At 46.1% G+C, this 17,504-nt stretch overlaps 1 protein-coding gene across 8 annotated transcripts in view; it reads left to right on the top strand.

The window, feature by feature from the left end:
* The window catches only part of Lim1 (LIM homeobox 1), a 44,915-nt gene extending 27,931 nt beyond the window's left edge, over positions 1-16,984 (top strand). For 3 of the 8 annotated variants that reach the window (XM_077413381.1, XM_077413380.1, XM_077413375.1), the window contains 6 exons: positions 5,198-5,430; positions 8,820-9,047; positions 11,829-12,070; positions 13,127-13,412; positions 13,848-14,036; positions 15,745-16,984. In XM_077413381.1, the coding sequence (XP_077269507.1) occupies positions 5,198-5,430; positions 8,820-9,047; positions 11,829-12,070; positions 13,127-13,412; positions 13,848-14,036; positions 15,745-15,884 (1,318 nt within the window). In that variant the 3' untranslated portion in view covers positions 15,885-16,984. The other 5 variants (XM_077413378.1, XM_077413376.1, XM_077413377.1 and 2 more) reach the window with 5 other exon arrangements.
* The last annotated feature ends 520 nt before the right edge of the window (positions 16,985-17,504 follow it).

The raw sequence follows: 17,504 nt of genomic DNA, 5'->3' as shown, positions 1-17,504 counted from the left end.
TCCGTGATGATAGTTTCGTTGTCCGGACCGTGAGCGTTAATTCGGACAGCTTGATGGATAGTTCGGTGAGAAAAAGCGCGCCGACCGGCTGATTACAGGACGCTCTCGCCAGAGCGGCATCTCGCAATCACGCGCGATCCGACGTCCGAGTTGATCGATAAGAGGCACTCCCTTGGCTTCTGCCGTGGAAAAACTGTCCGTTCTCGTTATCGATCCGAACGGGATCGCTATTGACGGATCACGATCGCGAGATCGATTTCTGAAGAAGTCCACTAATAAATTCGCCACGAAATAGATGCAGGAATTCTTCATTCTTAAACGCATGATTTTCCTAGTTTAAATTAATTTTTTTTCAAGTAGAAACGCTACGTTTCTAGATGACAAAAGTAACTTTAAAACTGAGTTTTATCCTTCAGTTTTGTTCAAGTTGAATTTCGGTTAATTCAGTGTCATTGTTGCGGACCAACACTGAACATTCGAACCTTCAGTAGTAGTATAGTATTGTCTCGCATTTCCTATAATTGTTAGAGTCGGAATTCAGAATGTCGATGCCAAAAGTACTAAACAATTCTAATTGAACGGTGGCACTTATTGATGAATGGCGCCGGTTGTTCACTCGGTATCGCGAGGACTGGTTCGAAATTTCGTTCGAACGCGAATACGGATCGCGAAAAGTATTATGCAACGATGACGATAATTAGCGACTTTTTGCGTTCCGTTATTTCCTGCGGAGGTGGATGTGGGTCGTAAGACCTTTGCGTCGTAAAATCGCGTCGCTTCTGCGCCGATAACGCTGTACAGCGATTTGTTTTGCATTTGTTATTGTTCACGAGGTGACGCAATTTTTAAAAGAATAATTCTTTTCTCGCTTCATACAAGAAAGAGAAAGAGGAAGCACTTTTCTCCCTTCGATTTCTTTCTTTTGTTCGTGATTGATACACTCTATATGGGGTACAAATTAAAGGAAGGTTAAGGCGCTATAATCAAAGCGACGCTTTCCTCGTCCCACATTTACTCATTACATCTGTATACGTGCGTCTTTATGAGAGGTAATCTCGATCAACGTTCGAATCCGTACTTTTACGAGAGATATCCATCTTGCCCACGAGTGGAGAGAGTTGCGAGTGCCCGAGCGCACGATGGACGACGAAGCCCCGACGTAGGCAAGTCCGGGCGCAATACGCGAACACAATGTTGTGTTGCGGACACGTGCAAGCAACCTTTGATATTCACCGGCCGTGCGCGAGCAACCGGGCTCCACCTAGACAAGAGAAAGAGAGAGCCGTATCTCTTTGAGATACACGGCGCGTTTTCCGCGCGCGACTTTCTCTCTCTCTCTCTCTCTCTCTCTCTCTCTCTCTCTCTCTCCCCCTCTCTTTCTCTCTCTCTCTCTCTCTCTCTCTCTCTCTCTCTCTCTCCCCCTCTCTTTCTCTCTCTCCCTTTTTTTTCTTTTTTCATTCTCATTCTTCCTTTTCGCGAGATGCACGTCAACCGCGAGACGTAAAATATTTCAGAGGCGGTTAAAGGCTGCGTGCGGTGGGAAACCTCGCAGGAACGCTCGCTAGTACTTATGCGAGGCGGATTATAGAGAAAGAAGCTGCGCGTTGCGTCAAGTTCTTGGGTGTGCGCGACGAGCGCGATGAATAATCGCCGATCCGTCAATGGCTTCACGCTGTATTCGAGATCTATCCGTCTGTTAAATGTCGATGGTGTCAAATTACGCGAGAGACGCGGCGGCGCAATAATTAACATCGCGACGAATCCGCGGGGAAAACTCATTAAGGATCGCGGCATGCGTGATGTGAACGTAATACGCGGGAAAAAGAACGAGGGACACGCTCGTATTTAGCGTTTATTCAGCTGTCACAAAATTCGCCATTCGCGAAACGTTCCAATTAATTGTTTAGCAGCCGTAGTTTAATTTATTGTTTATTATAGCGCATTCAATATCCCGCTTCTATACTAAAATTTTTCGTTAAAGGCAAATTAGTCATCCGATGCGCTTTAGCAGTCAATATGTCACACATGATTTTCCTATCGACGAGTTACAAAAATGTTTATTCTCCCTCCGTTGACTTTTGACTTCCTTTTCTCCCCCACGCGAGATGAAATTGCTATTAATTTAAATCACACGTGTATTGTGATTTTCGGAGTTGAGTTTGAAAATGTGGCATTCCACAGGATTAGAGATACGTCGAACGGTTTAGTAATTAATGAAACGGTTTACGGAGCATCAACAATTCACGCGGTTCGTGAATTCGTTATGATATCGATTAACGGCGTCGCGATCGTAGGTAAATACGGAGCGTAAATGTAACCGATGTAACGTCGCGCGCGACGAGCGGCTTCTCTTCTATTTTTTTTCTCTCTTTCTCTCTCTCTTTCTCTCTCTCTCTCTCTTTCTCTCGACGACGGCGGCGGCGGCACGTCGCGAGACGCCCCGCACTTGCATTCCCGTCGGACGTCACGCGTCGCGTCCACTTAATTGGTAATAAAGCGCGGCGAATTGGGTCACTTGATACGGCACACCGGCAGCAGTCAATAAAGGGAGATTCCGCGGGATTTATTGTGCGCTCAAACGCTCAAAACGTCGATGCACACCGCGCCTATAGGCGCGAACGCGCCGTGACCGTCAGGTACACCGAGAACAATTAGGCTAACAATGACTCTCAAGCGGCGTCCGGGTCACGGCTCCCCGCGGCGGCGCGGCGTGGTGTTGCGCCTCCTATTTCTACTATACGTGCTTTACGCGTAGCGCGTACTTTTTATGGTCAATTGCGCGATAATAACGCCGCTGAATGAGAAATCCGAGTTTAAAAAAAAAAATTGCAATTAATATCGGCACGCGTGGTTTTGCATTTGTTTCCTTGTTCCTTTTTTTTCCAGATGCATACATTTTAAACGTTTGCACACTATAGCGGTTGTGAGAAACTGCTGGCGTTGAAATGTCAGTGGCCATTTGTGCAACATAGTAAAATTAAATTTACAAAAGATTATGGATTTAAAATCAGAATCACAAATGATAATTAAAAAAAAATTTATTTTTCACGGTTAAACGGAAATATAACATACATATAACAATATCAAATATATAATAAAATAAAATATAACCATGTCAAAGAAAAAAAATTGTGGTAATAATAAAAAGTGAGTATAATAGGATTTTAAGATTCTTATATTTGTGCGAGATAATACTTAACTCTTGTGATTTTTTCAATCTCAGCTCCTTTGATTGATGCTGTTAATGGCGTAGATTACAAAGTAGCTCGAAAGCTGCAGGTCGATAAGTATCGCCCTACCGAAATTGCTAATAAGCGACCGATTCCGTGATCTCTCCGGCGATCTGCCATCCGCGTTTAACTTGTTTATTGTTGGCATAACGACGATGGGGAGGAGGATCGATTGAGACGTCCGCTCCTCGGAACACACTAGCCCTAAGGGCCCCGGCTAATTGCTATAATTAATTGCGTGATTGCTATAGTTAGATCGATCCGGATTGCCAGTTAGAAGAATGTAGCTTCTGCCACCGTAATGATACAGTCGCAGATATATACCTATATTGACTTGACGATTGTTCCGGTTCGATTTAGAAACGCGTCGACCGGAAAAGTTGCGAAATTTGTCTATTCTTTCTCTATCCCTTCATATAACTCTATATATCCTTTAATTTAATCTTATAATTTTGATATTTTATATACAGTTATATTTTTCATAACTATATAATTTTAAATAATATATGTAATTTCACTAAATTTAATTTAATTAAGAATTTTATTTTGACAACACACATACGCGTACACAAAAACGGTCTAATATTCTATTTTATATAATTTTCAAACTTATTTCTACCATTTTTTGATTAGTGTATTCAATTTTGTTTATTAATTTTGTATTTTAATTTTACAATATATGATTTTTTCAATTTATAACATAATTTTGCGACTCTCTCGAGAGACTCCTTTGCACAACAGTCGTGGTAACACTCGGATGATTTAAGTTTTCGATGACGCAACGACGAAGCGGAAGAACGTTTAACGAGAGATCAGTATAAGGCGTCTGAAAAAAGCAAGGCGCTTAACGATTCGGCGAGGAAGAAAAAAAATATCGGGCGGACCGGCGCGGCGCGGCGGTGCGTTTTTACGACACGGTAGGGTCTCGGCTCTTTATGCCTGGATCCTGGATCGGAACATTAAACCGCCATCTCTTTAAAAGCGCTGTATTTCTTTCATCGACATTTGCGGTCCGACTGTGAGTTACAAACAGAACTTGTAACTTTCACATTCTATGAGTACAGACCGTCCTATACGGTCAACTCCGAGCCAGTCGCGGGCATTTATCGAGCGAGGCGTGCGCCAACCCATCCCGCGGACGACGACGTCGAAATAATTTCGGGGTGTAACAACGCTTCGGAGAGTTTCGCGGTGTAAATTGCGGATTAAAAAAAAATCTCGCGCCTCTCGCTATTTTCCGTGAAAGGCCTGTTATCGAGCTGAGAAATATGATTCATGACACCCCCATGGATGGAAAAATCATCGAGAGCCGCGGGTCGTACGTGTGATAATAACACGTTGCGTGGCGATACTTGCGGGGTTTAATGATTAGAGGTTTCGCGTTAACGCGCCAAGACGAAATTACAACGTCGCGGGATCGGGCATGCCTTCGCGAAAAAGAAGGCAAGTGCGAAAAAATTGCGGAATCGGAGGTACACTTATGATTAACTTCCTTCGGTACCTTTTACGCTTAATACCAACCTTCTCCTTAACAATCTCGCGAAGCGTGTCGAACTTGGATAAGTTTGGGAGAAAAATTGGAAAATTAAATAGAATTATAGTCTAGCTGGAGTTTTTTTTAGAAATACGGAAATTTCCCTCCCCCGCGGAAACTCCGCCGTGACGCGAACTCGCAGCTGACACCGGACAAGCGACGTTTCGGTCTCACGGTTAATCTCTGGCGCGCATTTTTATTTTTATTGACACACGCGTCGCCAGTCTCGGTTCGCAACACTCGCGACAATCGATCAATATCGATTTTTATGTTTGAAGTTTAAAAGAGAATTAAGGTAAACTTTTTTTTTTTTTTACAACGGAAACTTGTATTTCCTCACGGTGGAAGAACAAGCTCTTCGGGGGACACCCACGCGCTCATTATCCGTCCTTTCATCGGCTCACCAGCGATAATCTGTATTATGTGCTTGTAGGCGATACGGCACCAAGTGCGGCGGCTGCCTCCAAGGGATAAACCCGCAGGAGTTTGTGAGAAAAGCGAGGGACAAGGTTTTCCACATAAATTGCTTCACCTGCCTGGTGTGTCGTAGGAAGATGAGCACCGGCGAAGAGCTCTACCTCCTGGACGACAACAAGTTTATCTGCAAGGAGGACTACCTGTCGGGCAAACCGCTGCCGGACAGGCATCATGTGCACGGTCATCACGGTGAGCCGCCAAAACTTACCCCCCCCCCCTTCCGTCATTTAGCCACCTGAGCCACCTCGCGTAACAATGTTATCTCGACGCAATCATATTATCGTACTTATTACTTATTTATAAAATTATATGACCAAATCCGAATAAAATTTCTAATGTTGCAATTATGTCGCTTATATGTCGCAATTATACTTTTCGAAGCTTCGAAGCTGTCGAGGAGTAACAGCCATAAGCGAAATCTCTCTTTTTTTTCCATCGATAAAATATAATCGAGTTGAAAAAGCGAATAGTTTAGAAACATCAATGTATTAAAAGCGTATTAAAGTTTCGGTCTTGAGCGGCACGGCCTAAATATGTCGCGCGAGCTGCTACGCCGCGATTTCGACGTGGCACGTGGCTGTCAGCGGCACGCGGCGATCGATCGCGGGCTCGAAAATTCGCGCGAAATCGCGTTTGGCACACGCTCGGCTCGGTGCCCGAACAAAGTCAACGCACAATCGCCTTCCATTATATCGATCTCCGGCACCGCTGTCACCGGAACGCGGCGCGGCGCCGCTGTCCGGAGAGGGCGTATATTATCGCGACAGCGCTCCTCCTCGCTCGACCCCCCCCTTCCCCTTGTCTTCCCGTCGGGTCCGCCGTCCGATCTCGCGCGTTTTACGATCGCCTCCGTCGTTTCCGTTCCCGTCGCCGATAAATAATTTTATCCGCCGCTCGCGAGAAAGAGCGGCCGTCGTAAATTATCGCGCAGCTCGCCGATCTCGAAGTCGAGATGCCCGTCGGCGTCGTCCCGATCTCGATATGTTCTGCCAGAATTATCGAAGAACCGGAAAGCCGCCAATGGGGAAAGACGCTTCGGTGCCGATTGAAGCGGAAGAGATATCCCGCGCGCGTGTGGCAAAAACTATTTGGATGCTTTCCTAAAACGAAATATGAAGATTGTCTCAAGAGAGAATTATCAAAAATATCAACATTATGTTACACGCGGTGTTAATATCGTGTACGAGGATATCCTTTTAAATTGGAGAATTCCTACAAAGACCGACGGGACCCATTTCTCGAGTGGCTCGAGAATTTCGGGATTTATTTTTTCGAGCAGGCGAGGCTCGAGGGGGTCACAGTTCAACGCGCACGCCGCCACGCCGGATTTTACGGAGTCAGGATCAGCTTAAAAAAAAAGGGAGGGACCGGCGGGTCGGTCGGACGAGCGGGAGGGGCGGGGAGGGCAGGTTTTTCACGGGAGTTTCTACCCCGAGAAAGAGAGAAAGCGGCAAGCTGTGAAAACAGCGTGGCGCGTATGCCACCGTGAACCACCGGCCGAGAAGGGAGATAGAGAGAGAAATGGAGATGACGAGCGCGAGAGAGAGAGAGAGAGAGAGACGGCGCGCGGGTCGGCTCGGTTTCACGAGGGCCCCACTCGTATATAAGCCGTGAAACGAAAACCGAAAGGTCGTTAGGCAGGGGGCGAGCCTTTTGTCGTTCCCGTTGCCGACGTTGCCGAAACCGCAAAACGCACCGACAACCCGTTTTCTTCTCTCTCTCCTTCGCCCGGCCGCCTTTTTCTCCCGGGGATCTCGGGGGCCCCCGGAACCCGACGGGCACCGTTGTGTGCTCGCCGTACGTGAGACAATGTCGTGGGACAGCCGCCGAAAGCGCGGGAGAGCGCCGCGAAATGATTTACGCCTCGGCCGCGGCCGATTCGGCCCGCCGCGCCGCCGACTCGCTGTCGATGAGTTTCGCGTGAAGCGTCGTCGTCATCGCCGTCGACGTTGTTGTTGTCGGCGTCACGAGTCACGAGGCGATCTTGAGGCGCATACCTGCGGATGCAGGAACGAATCTGTAAGCCGCGCGTCAAACGTCAACGTCGAGGGGCTGCCTGGAAGGATTCTATGATTTTTCGGAGGCGGTTCCGACGCTCTATACAAAACAGAAATTTCGCGGAAAAGGATTAGCTATTAAATAGAAACGAAAATCGAGAGTAAAAAGCGAGACGGTAGGGAGTAAAGTAACAAAGAAAATTTCTTATTTATACAAATAATAAAATTAAAATGTTGCTGAAAAATAAAAGTAAAATAAGGAAGCGTTCTCTCAGCATGATTTGTATGCGAGTTCATTAAATAGATCTGTATTTAGTCAAGTTGTGTGCATTAGGTTTATTATAAATAACTTACACACAGTTGATTATTTTTTATCATCGTCCTCGACTACTGATTATCGATGTAACTGGCGGGAACAATAGAGGCAGGTATGGAGCACGAAATCTTCATCGCGTGGAGAATCGAATTCGACGCGCAACTGGGGGCAGAATGTTGACGCGAGCCTTCAAGGATGATTTTGGGCCGATGATTAAGCGACACGACCGTCTTGATGCCCGACACTTTTTCAACATTAATCTCTGCCATCCGCTCGGCCATTTGCCGGTTGTCGAATCCGCGCGGCTATCGTTCTCTCTCTCTCTCTCTCTCCCTTGGCGCGGCGCAAGACGAGAGCACGGTAATTATGCTCGTAGGAGACGATTAATATCCGGAGACACCATTTTTTCGGCGGTTCTCGCCGTAAAATATATTGCGTCTGGAGTATTTCGTGCGCAACGCCGCCATTAAAACTAGAAGGCAAACGCCGACTTTTAAAAGTCGCTGCTTGCCCCTCGCAGCAGCCACGTACTTTACAATCGAGATATAGCTGCACCGATTAAATTACACCGAAAAAAGAGTACGTGATTGTTCGAATGTATTTCCTAAAGTTTTCGAACGCTGCGTCATTTATTGCGACATTCTTCTGCCAACAAAATGCAACTATTTCTCTTGATAAATTACAGAACAATTGCGTCAATACGTGCAAGTAGTTGATATTTAATTGTGCTACACGTAAATATCAATGTCGGCCATGATATCAACGAATAATCGATTCTTTTTTGACAGATTTCTTGCCATCGGAAAGCGTAATCACTTTTCTTTCAAGCGACAGTTTCAAATCAATTAAAAACTTACTTAAATCGTGTGTGCTACTTTGAACATCAATAATATCCGTACCACGATAACTTGTACTTTATTTCTGCATATTCGCTAAAAATTCAATCGCTGATTTCGAACTATCTCGCAATTGCACAGAAGCGGTATTAAAAAAAAAAAAAAACATTTCCAATTAGCAAATAAAATTGGAAATAACTTTTTTTTCGGCCATTCTAACAAGTTAGTTTCTCATTTGTTTATAACTGTACAATGTACATACAACTTGAATTAAAGATTCGAAGTATCTCGTTGGCGGCGTTTAAGGCACTTCGCGTTTCGCTTCTGTGCAAGTGAGCGAGTCGCGAATCGTTATTTTTCGAAATCGGCGGTTCGTTGGTCGATGTTACTTATTAAAAAGGCCGGTGTCTCGCGTCCGTTCACGAGCAGAACCGTCCAACCTGTCGGCAGGCGGAGACTCGCTGATGGGCTCGGGATCGGAAGACGAGGACGAGGACGGTAGTGCCCACCACCACCATCACGATCCGGCCGTACACGGCGCTCACCTCGGGACCCACAACATTGGCCCGGGTGGTCCCGGCGACCAGGCCGTCGGCCACGGTGGCGAACTACCTCTCGGTGGCGATCCCTGCAAGCAGGAGGACTCCGAGGATCAAGGTGAGTACTCCAGCTCACTTGCCGAAGATGAGATAACGAAGTAATGGCGCGGCAGGCGATACGTTGGATTAGACAAAGAAGTTCTCTCTCGCGCAATTCTCCGTTGGAAAAAGTATTATTCATGAGAATTATCTTTTGCCGCGGTTGAATAGTGCGCGTGTATAATGTGTGTATAAAGAATCAATCTTTTTCTTGTATCACGTTAAATCGATTATTCCCGCGAGTCAGAAATCTATTGAAAAAGATTCTATTACTTTAATAAGTAAAATAAAATTCTAGTGTTTGAAAAATAATAGATTCCTTTAATTGGCTGATATAGGCGCTATAAATATTTCTCCGCAAATAGTCTTGGAAAGTTCTCTTTAATCTCTTTAATCGCATTTTTATAAGCGATACGTGTAAGCGATGTAAATATTACCGAGTGGAGATACATATTTTTACGAGATAGATAGACAGTTTTACGCAGCTCAAACTGCCTCTCGACGGAATAAGAGAACGTCTTTATTACGTCAAAGACGAACGATAAATCTCGCGAGAAAGAAAAGTAGCGAAGGATCGTAAACGAAAGTCAATATCGCGTATATAGCCAAGCGTAAAGGGCAGAGTGCACGTGTGAAATATCTAAGCTGTCATCTCGATTACCGTGATTAGACATTCCGTATGTATCGCGTACACACACACACACACACATGCGCATATCGGTGAACTGCAAACGAAACCCGGACCACATTCGCACGCCGTAAATTACCCCACGCAGTATACGCGAAATTCGATCAAGAGCAATCGATTGGCGGCTCGATCGGGCTTCCCTTCGAACCACGGCGCCACTACTTACGTCACCCTTGGAGATCCCCCGCGAGCACGAATTCGCGGCGTCGCGACGTCACCAATCGCCCGGGGGCGTCGTCAGAAGCCGGTCTCGAGCCATTATACCGTTCCTGCTCTTTTATCGCGCGCACAACAATCGGTCCTTTAGCCGTACACCACCTATAGCCTCTCACCCTCGCACGGGCCCGGATACAAGCACGTAACACAAGAGCGTCGTTGCCCCCCTCCCCCCCGCCCCCGATCGGGAAAGAGGGAGCGGACGTCTTCACGAGGGGTGGCCCCCGTTGTGCGGTGCGACACTGTCCAAACATTTTCTTTGTCCCGCGGTTAAGACCTACCCGGTATACATATATACCGTATAGTGTATAGATTACCGTGGAGAGTCGGGGACTTATATTCGCGCGTGTATGTGTGTGCGTGCGTACGCGTATGGTGACACTGCGTACGCGATGCGTGCGTATGTGCGGGGTACGGCTTTCGGCATATGCGCGCGCGGCAGCAGCCACGATAATCCGATGGGGGTTTCGCATCGCTTCCGGGGGATTGGCTCCGATTGTTGTTACCTCGATCCGGCCGATGAATATACCGGGATACACGGGGTGTCCCAGACCTACCGCGTGGCCTCTCAGCCGCGATTACCTCGACGAATCTACGGACGATCATCCCTCCGCGCGCGCGTTTGTCGGGAAGCCATCGTACGCGCTGAAATCCTTAAAATGCCCATTCGGCTTCCATCGATTTTGTTTATATATTTTTAATTTAAATTTGATAAAAATTAACACTAGAACTACACCGAAGAGTAACCTATATCTATTTTTACCGAAGGGATCAAAATAAAAAAAAAAAAAGAGAAAACACAAATTTATAAAACTAATTATTTGTAGATTTCAACAAAAGTCAGAGAAAATTTCAGAAATTGTGACGTTTTAAAAATAATAAATTATATTTTAAAAAATTTCAAACCAGTCATTTTGATCCCCTTGATAGTTTTGTGTAAAATGAAAATTACAAAAAAGAATTTAGCAACAATTGCATGGCATATTGAACTTTGTTAAGATATTTTAATCTCGACATTGACAGCCGTCATCTTCAATATTCGCATGGAGACACCCGATAAGTACGCGTACCTATACCCTATACATACGATAGATTTCCGATCATCTCGCTCGACAATGTGTTTTCTTTTAAATTTAACTGGAATGTTGCGGTACGAGAGATCGCAACTCGACGGGCGTCGCTTAGAAACCCCCGTAACGCAATGATGACTCGTGTCTGAGGATGACAAGTCATTTCTGGGTTACCGACGAGTCACGCGTCAGCGGATACGCATAGTTCGGGATTAAGAAACCGACTATCCCCTCGACCACATCGACGACTGGGTAATAACAAACCCGCGGCGTAACGCTGAAAATATTGTGTCAGCTTTTTTTTTCCCCCAGACGCTGATACCTTTACAGCTTGTCTCTATAAATCGTGTGCGAGTGACAGCCTCGTCTCTGAAAATTGAGGGCTCGAGGATACGGAGTTACGAAACCATTATTTCGGTCTAGATGAAATTTAGATCTATAGCAATTATCGAGCGATTTACTTTTACTTTACTGTTTTTTTCAGAATAAATTAATTTTATTGTTCTATTTATATCGCGCAGCTATATAATTATAATTTAGAAGAGAACAAATCGTCGTTTGCGTGCTTGTTAATTCCGGCCGCCGGCGCAACTCAGGAATTTCGCGAAACAGAACCGAAAAGTCGTGTCTCCATCTGTTCGAGAATTAGGTTCCCCGTCATTGTATTTTAAAGCAGACAGACGTGAAACTCGCTGTCGCGAGAAGACACGGAAGTTCTCGAGGCGACCGATTTCGCTGACAGTCGATCGAGCCTCTCGCGAGAGATAGGCCCCCAGGTGATCTTCGTACGACTGTGACGCGATAGCTCGGCTTCGATCGGTTGAAGGTTCCCTGGACGGCGATCCCGAGACGAGGGACAGCCAAACGGAGAACAAGAGCCCGGATGGCGGTGCCGGCGGTGGCAGCGGCGACGGCGGCGCCGGCTCGAAACGACGCGGCCCGCGGACCACTATAAAGGCGAAACAATTGGAGATCCTCAAGACGGCCTTCTCGTCGACCCCGAAGCCCACCAGGCACATCAGGGAGCAGTTGGCGAAGGAGACCGGCCTGCCCATGAGAGTCATACAGGTGGGAAAAGGCTCTCACTCTCGCAACATTTGCACTTTGAAATTGCTCTCGTCTGCAATGCCTATATTATACTACATATATCTACTTATTTTTCCTCCAGCGAAAAGTTTCTTCATAAAACTTTTCATAAAACTGATCACGCTATCATTTAACTAATCATCTTGATAATTAAACCTGAAATAAAAATTTGAAATAAAAATCAGCGTTCTCTCTGTTAAAACTTTTGAACGAAGAGAACGGTTTTGTTGTACTCAGAGGAAAAATCTTGAAAAATATCTTTAATCAGATGTTGGGGAGTTGATGATTAAATAATAATTATAATTTAATCTTGTAATAAGAATAATAATTTACTTTTCCTCTCTCAGTTTTCGTTACGACATTTGCTTCTCAGGCATTAAATTCTTTAACTTACGAAGAGAATCGCTATTAATATCGAAGTGAATCGCGCGATTTGCACTATCGGCGACGGTTTTATGCAGCTGGCATCTAAATCGCAAAAGCGACGCGACGCAACGTTCAGAAGTCCTCCGCCATCGCGAACAAGTAGGAAAAAACCGCGTCGACAAACCATTTGCCGGAGAATTATTCACTCGGCTCGACGTCATATTATTTACCGAGAAATTATTTCGCGACAGCATCGTCGCGCCGGTTAATTCGCGATGTATCACCGATAAAAAATTGTTTACCACGGTTTTCTCGTGTCCCAGAATGCAAAAGAACACAATAGAACACAATAGAATGGACTAAGGGTATATCGCGTGTTCCAAGACCCACATTCTTTCAGAACAATATACCTTTACAGTTCAATATAGCATTGCGGTGGCGAAATATAAGAACAGGGAAACTGACGAGTAAGCGCGATATTTTTTACAATTTTCAAGAATCTATCATATCAACATATTATTATTCATTATTATTCACATTAATATCTATTCTTAGAGCGATTTACAATTGTAATATGGCTGTGCGCAAAATGGAAAGGGTCAGCGGTGGTGAAGAGGGAGACCCGTCGTTAAATAATTCAGCGATTAAAGACGGCCGGTCTGCCCGTTTCAGGTCTGGTTCCAGAACAAGAGGAGCAAGGAGCGCAGGCTGAAGCAGCTGACGTCGATGGGCAGGAACCCCTTCTTCGGGGGCTCGCGCAAGATGCGCGGGTTCCCGCTCAACCTGAACCCGGGTGCCCTCGGCGGCGAGGACGGCCCGCCGCCCGGCTTCCCGTACTTCGGCCCGGACAAGTTCGAGTTCGGCTACGGCGGCCCGGTGGCCTTCCATCACGAGTTCTTCGGCGCGCATCCGCCCCCGCATCCGCACGGGCCACACTTTGCCGGTACGGGAAATCCAGGTGAATCTCCCGCCATCACGGATGATTATCGTTGTCATTATTATCGGCGTCCTCTCACTGTGTTGAAGCTAGAATAGATTCTAGTCTCGAGACAGGTAGAATCGAACGCGGAAACTCCGAAGATACCGAAGATTCTCTTGTTACGTAAATTTCCAATCGACCTTTCATATCCTCTTACATGCAATCGGATTTTCTGTATAAAATTCCACTGTTTTATTAATCGCGCGGCTTTTGTCTCAATAATACAAAAACTTGAAGTAAAAAAAAAAATAGCTCGTCTCTACCGAAAGTCGGGTTCGGGGCCCGGCGAGAGCCTAGTCCCGGAATCTCGCGTAATTATAATAAACCTCGAATCAAGTAGGTAGGCCCCCGCGATAATTATGACAGCCGGTTTCGGAGATGGCCGAGCGGATACGAGATCCCCTCTGAGAGCAGTACGTAATCTGTTTCTGACAGGCCTGGACCCGGCCAGTTTAGCGGGCATGGCAGCCGCAGTGGCGGTGGCAGGGGAATACCCACCTCCGGGCGCGGGGGGCGGCCCTCCGGAATTTCTCACGGGGCCCCCCGGGCAGGGGCCCCCTGCGCCCACCGGCGGCAGCCCCGGAGAGTTCCTGGCACCTTCAGGTAAGAGGGAAATATCCTCCTCCGAGCCATTACCACCGAAAATCGGCCGAATCGCGCGATCGCCAATCTACCTCGGCTCGGGTCTGCCCGCGAGCGGACTTAATATTTGCGCTCGCGCCGATTTATTAGCGTTATTTTCGCGATGCGGCGGCGACCATTAACTCGCGACCGTTCGAAGGAGATCGACCTGCGTTTCTCGCACCGAAAAATAATATTAATATAATAACAATATTCCCCGCACGAGACGCCGCGTTTCTTTATAGACGTCGAATAATTCTTTTTCATCGGAACTAGACATCAATATCCTTAAAACACATCAATTTTTTTCTATTCAATTATATTTTATATTGATGTCTGTCTTAATCATTTTTCTTAACTTGATTTTCGGCAGCACGCGCAAGTTAATGGTCGCGAAAGAGAGATTGTACAACGTTCACTTGAGTCGCGTTTCGTGACAATTTTATTCGTGACGATTTATTATACACATCTCTGTTACATCGAACATGCCATATGTCGTGTTAATTAGGAACGGTTTAGTCCCGCGGTATCGAATCGAAACTGTTTCACGCCATTCAACGTTTCACGTTGAAATGAAAATTATACGTTGCTGTTAACCTTTCGCACGCGGTATCATTTTTATCGCGCGGCATCGCGCGTCATTATTCGCGCACCGTCGCGACGTTATTTCGCGCGCGAAAGACACGCGCGCAGGGATTTCTATAACCGGCTCTAGGATTTTCTGCAACAAAGTACAGCTCTACGTGAATGTCATTTCCTTCTGAGCCTGTCGTACGGATAATTGAGATCTGGCAATCAGGAGGTTGGCGTGACCTTTCGCGATACACGTCTAAAATACTGAAATTCACGTTTTCCAACCGCGCGTCAGATACGCATATGCAGTATCCGTCTTATCCGGCTGTCACCGGCGTATCAATCACGTCACATACGCGCGTTATTAATTCGTTGAGGAAAGTGCAGTTTAACGATAGTCGCATTAATAATCATGGTACTTAATAAAGGAGCGCGTTTAACGCGGCTAACGTGGCTAACGTTGGCTTCTGATAGCCCGAGGCCAAGTTTGAGAATTTCGCAACGCGGAAACTTTTATTCGTTAAAATGTATGACAGCACAAATGTTACGTATATAATGCCTGCAAGGAATAATGGGATAATGATAATATTCGAGTTTCAGAACTATCGATGGATTCAAGGTACATTAAATCGCATCGGATTGGCTCGAATATGTGATGAGATTTTCCGGATGTTCGAAACTTTCAAGAATCTCAAGATATTCAAGAATCTCCGGTTTCGAATGCGGAACAATTCGTATCTTTTTTTTTTACGATTGAAGTTGCTTAAAAACTTTTATCGCTGTTCCAAGCCGATCGAGGCTTTTATTCGCCGACTTCGTACGATGGATATGGCATGCGCGCAGTAGATAAGACAAAAAAAAGCCGGTGGCAGTTGGAGAGTAGGCGTTTTACAAAATGTCACAACGACGAAATATAATAAAGCGTATCGCGGCTATCGGAGATCGCGCGCGTTAATATTTATAAACCGCCGGCGGCGGATTGTCTCGCCGACTTTCACGGGACTTCCGGCCACATATCGGCTCGGCCGGGTCGGGTCCGTCGCGTCGCGTTGCTCTGCACGCTGCGGGATTTAAATCTTAATTGGCATCGACGCCGTGCGCGTTCGCTTGTTCCCAGGTGGAGGGCAAGGTAATCCGAGCGGCGGCGGCGGGAACGGCGGCGGTCCAGGCGGCGGCGGCGGCGGCGGTGGCGGCGGGGTCGCGGGCGGCGGGTTCCTGGAGCCGCACCAGATGCAGAGCGAAGGGCTCGCCTGGTAGTACGAGTTTTAATTAACGTCTCTTTTATGATAATAACAATTCCGCCCGCGCGCCTAAAATACGGAGGATCGCGAGAGCGCGCGTCGTCGAAAGCGCGAGAGCGATGAAACGGCGACGGCGACGGCGACGGCGACGGCGACGGCGACGGCGACTACGGCCACGACGGGTGCTGCGGCGATTTCGAGTCCGGAGGACAACGGGAGGCTCGGCGCTTCGTTGCTTTTCCTTCCCCACCTCCGGTTTTTCCGTTTCCATTCCTTTTCATCCCTGTCCTCCCCATTCTTTCCGTTTCGCGTTGCGATCGTGATCGCGATCGAGTCGTCGTGAAATCGACTCGTTCTTTATGTAAGATATTACGGACACGGAAGCGTTTGTCCGCGCGCCTCGATTCACGGTTATTGTCGTCGACGCACGGTCGACGCTTATTATCTCTATTGATTACGGCATCTCCCGGCGCCGCGACGTTATTATTTTCATTATTATTATTAATATTATTAATTATTGATTATTATTATTATTGTGTATAAAATTCGAAGAGGTCCCTATCGTGTAATATTGTACCCTTCCCTGTTGATTATTTCTTTTCTCGACGTTACTTTGGAGACACCCTGTAGATATCTGCTGTTGTACACCTGATAAAGACACGCGTACACCGGTCGCTAGACACGTACACACACACTCTTACACTTGCAACGTCATACGTGCATACGAACAGATACACGGATACACGTATCCCACACACTTGATGGAGACACGCTGTACTAATATTATCATTAAAGTATAAATATAAATAGGAAACGTGTAATTTGTATCTGTTAAGAGCGGCGAGATCGATGTAAATACACACGAGGAACACGCAGAAAAAAAAACACGTTCTATTCTCTCTCTTTGCTTAAAATGCGCGCGCGTAGCGATTTGCGCGAGACGGCTGGACTTACTCCACGAACGCCATCGGAAGTAAGAAAAAAAATATATATAGTATATATATGTGTATTGTGACGCAACAACACCGAGAGTAAGGCAGATCGGGAAAGAGATGCGCCGCCGCGACGCATAACGATTATAAATACTATTATAATAAACCACCTCGTATTTCCGTATGCGGAGCTGTGCATTTCATTTCCTTCTGACCGCCGCGCGACGCTTTTCCTTCGGCTGAGCGAATGACGTTACGTAGAAGGACGGAGGAGAGTGTGTTGTCCGGTTGATTGCTTAGACGAACAATTTGATATATCGCGCAAACTCCTCTTTTGTTTCGCGTAAGAACGTTTCATCCGATAAATCGACATCTGCCTCAATCACGATCTATAAAAAAAGAATTAGGCAATTAATATCCATTTCTGCCAATGTAGATTAACTTTAATCTCCGTTTAATTTGATCTTTATCTTTTTCTGAGAATTAGAAAAAAAATAAAATGTAAGTTAAACCAAAATTAAAGTTAAAATCTAACATTGGTAGAAATGGACATAAGAAATTAAATTAAAATATACCTACTAATTTAAAAAATTAAAAATACTAATTTGTGTAGATATCTTTCTTTTCGACGATTTGCAGCGCAGCCGAATTATTCGCAAAATCTAACGGGCCTAATCTCTTTATCTGTTCGCCTGTCGCGCCAA

The sequence above is a fragment of the Temnothorax americanus genome, unplaced genomic scaffold, assembly GCF_048541705.1.
Source record: "Temnothorax americanus isolate GAGA-0224 unplaced genomic scaffold, ASM4854170v1 Scaffold33, whole genome shotgun sequence".
NCBI lineage: Eukaryota > Metazoa > Arthropoda > Insecta > Hymenoptera > Formicidae > Temnothorax > Temnothorax americanus.
Note: the sequence above shows the minus strand (reverse complement) of the source record. Positions and strands in the feature narration are given on the sequence as shown.